The sequence below is a fragment of the Saccostrea echinata genome, unplaced genomic scaffold (genome assembly GCF_033153115.1).
Source record: "Saccostrea echinata isolate AGI-Se365-2 ecotype Australia unplaced genomic scaffold, CSIRO_AGI_Sech_v1 ptg000043l, whole genome shotgun sequence".
Taxonomy (NCBI): Eukaryota; Metazoa; Mollusca; class Bivalvia; order Ostreida; family Ostreidae; genus Saccostrea; species Saccostrea echinata.
The window spans coordinates 1,782,400-1,790,796 of record NW_026889792.1 but is presented as its reverse complement, the minus strand read 5'-3'; the positions used below and the strand labels follow the sequence as shown (position 1 = coordinate 1,790,796).

The window sequence follows — 8,397 nt, the reverse complement described above, 5'->3', positions numbered from 1 at the left end:
TACAGTATATCATTAGTGTCAATTTAAATGTCCACTCAATGACTAGTAATAATTCTGTTTGCAAATAACCGGTAGAAGATTTTAAAAACGAGAGAAAATTTAATAACCACATAAAAATTCTAGTAGATTTGAAATGGTGATTGTCTCAAAGGCCCTGCTGTTAAAAATGGATATTGGGATAATAAATCTTGTAAAAGAATATTAATGGATGGGAATGCTGTTGGGAGCTTACATGGAAATCACTTTGTACACAACCTTTACTCCAAGTACTCTGTCAGTAAATTGTAAGATAAACCTCTCCAAAGGAAGGTAATAAACATGTATATGAACATATTTTAAACAAGGATGCTTCGACCTGCGACCTTGAAAGGTTTAAGGTCATTGTTCGTCCTATGCCGAGTAGCATTAGATAAATATGATCGAAATGGCCCAACTGCAAGAACGGGGAAAACCTAGAATATTACTTAGACTGTACTAGACTTTCAACAAGAAATTGGATTATGGTTACTGTGATATATCTCAAAAGTCAATATAAACAATAATATTTACAAGCAGAGCCAACACGGACTTTTGAAAACAGGGCTGGTATCAGGTGCCATGGAAGAAGAGTAGCCTGCCGACCGGTCACACCTGCTGTGTGCTCTTCGTCATGATCGGATAAACGGGAAATCCGAACACATTCAGTGTGAAAATAAATGGTTTAACAATTTGTATGAAAAAACTAGAGTCTACAATCGACCGAACGACGGATTTTTTTTTTTAAACAAGGTCATTATATCAACCATAGAAATTGCGAAATGTTACTTTAAACAAGATTGCTGATTTCGTTGTATCGTCAACTTATATTTTAACAGCCTGCCTCGTTTTAAAAGAAATTCGACGTATGTAGAACATGTTCTTGCCTATCGAATCAACTGGGAGACAAACTCAATAAGCGGGTGATAACGGTTTATTGCTACAAAAGCTAGGGAAGTTGTTGATATAAATGTTGAAGTCATCGCGTTCCTAATAAAGTTGTCAGTTTGCAATCAATGTCTGTCTCTTGTAAAAAAAAAAAATCCAAATATGAAACAGATGTCAGACTAAATGGTGTCTTTTATTTCGAGCTTAACGGGATATTAAATAGGGTTGATACCGTAAAGGATAAAACGGTTCCATACCAAACCATACCGGTAGTTTTGGTATGATACGGTACTCTCTAATGATACCTCGAGCGTTCAATATTTTATTTGACAATGTGGTTTTAGGACGTGTTTATTATAGGTCTATAGATAACGTCCTTGTAACATCTGTTTTCGTCGAAACATTTTAAGAGAAAATAACAAGTTTTAGAAAACAAGATGTGTTTGTGGAACACTGATGCCCCCGTATGGCAACTTACAGCGAAAGTTAACCTTTCTCAAATGCAAATCAAATATGTTGGTACCCAAAGTACGTTCTTGTCCCGAGGAATATAATTTTGAAATATGAAACCCCTAGCAGCAACCATTGAAAAGATATGGAAAATGTTAAAGTTTTTAAGAAGTAAGTCAAACATCAAGGTCAAGGTCAAATGTTCAAAATTAATGGTGCCCAAGGAAAGGCCTTCTCACAAGAATACACGGGTAAAATATGAAAGGCCTAACAAACCGTTCAAAAGATATGGCCAAGGTTAAGGTTTTTCAAAAGTAGATCAAACTCCAAGGTCAAAGGGCTATAACTGTTGGTTTCTAAAGGAAGGTCTTGTCACAAGGATTACTCATGTGATGAATGAAAGCCCTAGCATCAACTGTTCAAAAGTAATGGCCAAGGTTAAAGTTTTCCAAAAGTAGGTCAAAGGGTCAAAGTTGTTGGTATCCATAGAAAGACCTTGTAACAAGGATTACATATGTGAAGTATGAAAGCCCTAGCACCAACCGTTCAAAAGTTATGGCCCAGGTTAAACTTTTTCAAAAGTAGGTCAAACTCCAAGGTCAAGGTCAAAGGGCTGTAATTGTTGGTTTCTAAAGGAAGGTCTTGTCACAAGGATTACACATGTAAAGAATGAAAGCCCTAGCATCAACTGTTCAAAAGTACTGGCCAAGGTTAAAGTTTTTCAAAAATAAGGTCAAACTCGTAGTTCAAGGTCAAAGTTGTTGGTATCCAAAGAAAGGCCTTGTCACAAGGATTACATATGTGAAGTATGAAAGCCCTAGCACCAACCGTTCAACAGTTATGGCCAAGGTTAAAGTTTTTCAAAAGTAGGTCAAATTCCTAGGACAAGGTCAAAGGGTCAAAGTTGTTTGTCTCCAGAGGAAGGTCTTCTCACAAGAATTACAATTGTGAAGTACGAAAACCCTAGCACCAACTGTTCAAAAGTTATGGCTAAGGTTAAAGTAGGGAAATATTTTGCGAAATTGGGTCATTCCTCAATGTCAAGGTCAAATATGATGGTACCCAAAGAAAGGTCTTGTCACGTGGAATAAATATGTGGAATATGAAAGTCATAGCTCTAACCAATCAAAAGTTATGAGCAATGTTAAAGTTTTTGCGGACAAACAGATAAACAAACAAACATACAGACAGACAGACGGACGGACAGAGCAAAAACTGTATACCCCCGAATCTTCAATACGGGGGCATAACAACAAACAAAGACAACAAAATTACACAAGATGTGTTTGTGAAACACTATGCCCCCGATGGTAACACAATTCTGGAGTGGGACGTAGACTACAGTGCAATAGTTATGGCCAATGTTAAAGTTTTTCAAATGTAGGTCAAAGGTCACAGTTGAGGTCACATGATGAAAAAATTCTGTACCAATGGAAAGGTCTTGTCATAATGAACACTCGTGTCAAATATTACAGCCTTACCCTTGACAGCGCAATAGTTATGGGCTAGGTTAATGTTGACAACAGACAGACAAACAAACAAGACAAAAACAATATACCCCCGGGATCTTTCGATCCAGGGGCATAATAAACAGGTAAATATAGTCTAAAACAATGATGTACAACAGTCTGAACGACCTAACATGGAGTGAACGCAGGCCCGTAGGAAGCAGTTTCAGTTTTTTGGGGGGGGGGGGGGGGCACAGCCATACATTTTCAGTTGAGGGGGCACTATCAACTACCAAAATTACTTGACCAGCAAAAAAAAGAAAGAAAAAAAAAAGCTCATAAGACGTTTTTATTGAGGGGGCACAAGCATATAGTATCTATGTTTTCTATAGTAATCTATATGTCGGCAAAATTATTGAGGGGGGGGGCACGCCCCCCCCCCCCCCCCGGTTCCTATGGCCATGGAACGACCAAAAAAACGAGTCCAAGTCTCCATCATTTATTGCTGCAAATGGTGTTCATGGCATATCAGATGTAAACAAACAAAGGTTTGTCGTTTGCTTTCTCCAAATAAGCTTCTGCATAATGGCTCTTTTTTGTACATTTGACTTTATTATCATAGGTAGATAACGAGTGCAAGAACTCACGCTTTTAATTAATTCAGGTGTAGCGTGTACTGTTTAAAACCCCAAGTACTATTTTATGTGTAAAATTCAGCCAGTTTTTACAGTTGCAACCTATATTGTTCAGTTATGCATATTTTACCCTTTCATTACGCTTTTTAACTTCTTGATCCTATTATTTTCAATGTAATTGATCTCTTGTAAAACATCAATTTTCTTTCTTTGCAAATAGAATAAAAAATTTTAAATTTCAAAGTACTTGCATGTATTCAGAGTACTGATATGATCGCCATATTTTCCAGCCCTTTTCACTGGCAGTTTTCGTACACCCTTAAATCGATATTTTTGTGTTTGTACGCATGTGTGGACTCAATTTTGGCGGTTTTTTTTTATAGTCTCAAATCCGGTCACTCTGTTTCAGGATTTTGTCAAGACTAGTACAATTTGATTAGATTCACAATTACGACGAGTTTAAAACAGACCGTTTCTCGTGGTTGCTAAGAGAAGAGTTCAAGTCCAATAATTTTGACGGTGACACTAAAAGACTAAAATTGCAGAGAGTATATGAAAATTTGGGAAATGATCGGTTTCATTGTTATCGCTATTCTCGCTTGAAAGTATACTCTACGACCGAAATAGCGTTGCGTTGAGTGATGACACTCATATATTGACCTTGAAAAGTTGGTTCAAGGTCATTGCACACCCTACTTTAGGGTGAGGTTTTAGCCCAACTGGACCTAGAGGAGAGTTTTACAAAGGTTTATATGCGTTTTTCGACTATGACTTTTGATTGGAAAATTGTTTCAAAATCATTGCACACCCTTTAAGCCGGACATGGATTTTACACCCAGAGGGTTTTGGATCTCGACTTTTGAATTGGAAAATTGATTCAAGGTTACTGCACGCGTTCTAACTACAGGCACTGTATGGGCTTCCCGCCGCAGCCTGTTACCATGGATATGCCCAACCATCAACCATTTCTGGTATTGCTGCAGTTCATGCAACGGAAATGTCCAGATGTTACTAACAATTGTTTACTATTCGCCTTCACGGCCCTGATTCGAACACACGATCTTCCGATCACGGAGCGAGCGCTCTATTGACTGAGCTACAGTGACGGTCGTATAATAGGTTAATGACTGCACGATAGCTTTCAGTAATGCAGATTCCAACACTTTAAAAAAAAATCATTGAATGATTAGAATACACAGTAAATATTTACCTCCGTAAATCCTCATTTCTTTAAATGATTTCATTAATATAAGGTTGTAAAAAAAGATAAAATTGAATCGGGAATTGCACCACGTAGTTCTTTAAATTTTAAACAAATTTAGGCAGAGAAAAGCAGGCGATACAAAACTAATTTATTAGGATTCTGATAAACACAGCGTATACACTGAATCTCTGTTCGGCGGGAGCCAATTTGATGAAATGCGCATGGCGTTCGGAGTCAAGGACACGCTTTGCGAACAAGGTATTTAGTTGGATAAATTAACTAAAAAATGCGTGTGCAAATTTCTTTTGTGGAAGTTACTTATATTTTTGTGTACATTTTTCTGCAATATTACCTCTCACCCTTTTGTGGATATGGTAACAAAAGATTTTCCAACACAACATAGGCTTGATAAATCACACTTTATTATAAAGGCATGCAAGATTTTACTACACTAATGTCGCTTCAGACAATGTTCACGGCAACTTATTTACCAATTATTCATCCACCAAACTCTTACGAACAGTAGAAAAAAATATTTATGGAAAGCAGAAATTTGAGATTGAACTCCTTGTAAAATCAACCAAATTAATGCATATCCTTAAAATATGTTTCCTAACACAATATATGCTTGATAAACCATTCTTTATTAGAAAGGCGTGCAAAACTTATATATACTAATGTCCCTCTCAGTGCAGACAATGTTCACAAAGCCTGCAAAATGTTCAAAGCAACGTATTTATCAATTATTCAGTTACCAAACTTTTCTCACAAGTATTTCAAGAATATACATGTATATATTAATGACAGAAATTTAAGAATGATACTCTGTAAAATCGACCATATTAATACAGATTTTTAAGATATCAAGATATTTGTGGAAACGTACAAACATCGAAATTAAAATATTTTTAAAAAATACGTAATAACAAAGCAATAGGTCTCCCATCCGTTTGCATGTTCTTGCATGCGCTGAATGAACAGCATACATATACGAAATTGCGTTACTAAAATGTTGAGGAAATAATAGTTAACCATTGCAAAATCTGATCTTGTTATAATTCACAATTAAATATTAATACATACAATTGATCACTCTCATGAAGCTCTATTAAGAGAGTACAAATTTAAATAAATTGACATTTTCATTACAAATTAAATAGTCAGAAAAGATCTAGTTTTAAAATTACTAATTTTCAGAACAATATTATTATTGCTATAGAACACATGTAACGACATCTTACTTTTGGATCTTAGATATCTGAATTACAACGATTTGGGCTATAATAAGAATCAAGAGATATCTATGACCTTATTAATGAGAATCACTTGATGCAATATCAAGAGGCCCTAGGGCCATAATTCTCACCCGATTCACCTTGTATACGCTGTTCTTTAAAGATGTTTCAAAGACTTTCCCCCACTGTAATACATGGCCCATCCTAGCTTCAGTGGGCCATAGCTTCACCAAATTTGAATCCACTATCACTGGGTTTTTTAATATCAATGTGACAAACATGATTTTGCATTTCTTGAGAAGATTTTTTAGAGACCCCCCATACATCTACATGTATTATGTTAATGTGATCCCCAACTTTAAGTCCAACCCAACGCAAGTTGGCCTTGTTCTTGAGAATATTTCCCCCATATATTCCTTAGTAAAACTGATCCCAAAATGGGGCCCCACCCTACCCCGGAGGCCATGATTTGAGTAGGGTTGAATCTCCAACACCTGGGGGTGTTTGCATATATTTATGCCAAACTATGGCCCTGGTTTCATTTAGATAGTTTCTACAGATTTTCCGCTATAAATTTCTATGTAGAACTTTGTTCCCATTTTGAGGTCCATGGTTTGAGCAACTTTAATCTTACCTATGTCAGGAAGCTTTCGCATGCATTTCATATTATGTGGTCCAGTGGTTGTTGAATTTTTTTTTTTTACTCTAGCCTATTTTGGCATTTTTATTATATCCCTTTGTAGGGGACGTGGTTCCTCGTTTGAATAAACTATTTTTCTTCAATTAAGGAGACTGAGTTTGGTTGAAATTGGCTCTTTAAAAGAAGATAAAAATGTGAAAAGTTTTCAACGACGTTGACAGACAACGGACAAATTTTGATCAGAAAAGCTCACTTAAACCTTCAGCTCAGGTGAACTAAAATGTAAACAAATTCTGGAGTAATATTCGATGAATATCTTCTCAGACTTGCAAAAAAAAAAACCCACATTCAGAACATTTAGAAAGTTACACATAATGTTAAAACTAAAAGGTAAAACAAGATGCGATCAGAACAAAGCTGCACACTTCCATCTTTACCTGTCCCAGCAGACGGTTTGTTGGAAGTTGTGACAATCTCTTGTAGTGTGACACTGCCGACAGCTCTACCAAACTGGTTCTCTGCCTCACAATGGTACAATCCAAATCCTGATGGCTGCCTCACCTGTTTTATATTGAGACTCATAACCGTGGTAGTCAAGTTTAGTTCAATTTTCTGGGTATCGTGATTCCAGTCCTTTTTTATGACTTCACCATCTTTGGTCCAGTTGTATCGACCCTTGGGAAAGCTGACAACAATGCATTCTAACTTTGCACTCTTACCCTTTTCTCGCATTAACTTGGGGTTGTAAACAGTAACTACAGGTGCGTATTCTACTCCCACTGTTACATCCATGGTACCATTTGGTTCGATTCCATTAAACGCTGTACATCTATACACACCCGACTCTTCTTGCCTAATATTTGGTATTACTAACTGTGGACCCTTATCCATCTGCATTTCTTGGTTGCCTTTTATCAAATGCCATACAAATTTTGGAGGCGGGACCCCCTTTGCCTCGCAAGTAAGGGTAACATTTTTTCCCTCCTTAACCAGGCTGTCTCCACCTGATTCCGACGGTAAAATTCGAGGTGAATATTGCACTTCCAACGTATACTCTTTAATTACCGAGCGACCGACTTTACACTTGTACGATCCCCCATCTCCAAGTTTAATGTTTTCAATGATGAGATTCCAGCTTTTAGAATAGGGGCGCTTCAAAGTGAATCTTGACTCTGATGTCACTCTATTTTCGTCAATAAACAGTAGTTCATCGCGTTTTCCACTCCAAATTACCTTTTCGTTTCCCAGTTCCCCTACCGTGCACCTTAACTTCGTTGTGTCCCCCGGTCTCACCTGCTGCAGTATTGGCGAACTGTCAATCTCTCCACTAATACTCACTATGACACACACCCAGCATAGAAGGATTCTTCCTTGTGACATTTCCAGTTTTCGAGTGGATTTTATAATTTATAATCACCAATCCCAAAATTACACAGCTCAATACAATCTATTTACAACATTCCCCTTGTGCACGTTTCACTGCATGAAATTTGAACTCGTGTCATTCCGGAATTGCCAGAACGCAGCATTATCAGATGTTTCGCATACATTTTCTCTCTCAAACAATTCAGTTTTTTTGGGTGTATGCAGATTTTCACTTTTAAATAATAGAATTAACCAAAGTAAAACATCAACCATCATTATAACCATAAAACAAAGAGCCTAGCCCTTTGCTACAGAGGCTCTCCATTGCAATTATATGGGACAAAGGTTCTCGATGCATGCCTGCATTAGACGTGATCAATGCATATATTTACCGAGAGTGACATTAACCATACTGTACTCGTCACTGCTCAATCGGCTGTTATCGTTTCGGAGCAATGTATGTATATCCTTCACGAGCAGATAGATATGCCAAAATGCAAAATAGACTAGTGGCTAG

The 8,397-nt window shown here is 37.1% G+C and overlaps 1 protein-coding gene across 1 annotated transcript; it reads right to left on the bottom strand.

The window, feature by feature from the left end:
• Nucleotides 1-5,040: 5,040 nt before the first annotated feature.
• LOC133201271 (protein amalgam-like) lies at nucleotides 5,041-8,193 on the bottom strand. The gene has a single exon (XM_061337068.1). The coding sequence runs from the start codon at nucleotides 7,893-7,895 to the stop codon at nucleotides 6,873-6,875; it is 1,023 nt and encodes a 340-aa protein (XP_061193052.1). The 5' UTR covers nucleotides 7,896-8,193; the 3' UTR covers nucleotides 5,041-6,872.
• Nucleotides 8,194-8,397: the final 204 nt, after the last annotated feature.

Bases quoted from the DNA above. Each gene is read 5' to 3' on its own strand.
- LOC133201271 (XM_061337068.1), bottom strand. From the start codon at position 7,895: ATGTCACAAGGAAGAATCCTTCTATGCTGGGTGTGTGTCATAGTGAGT.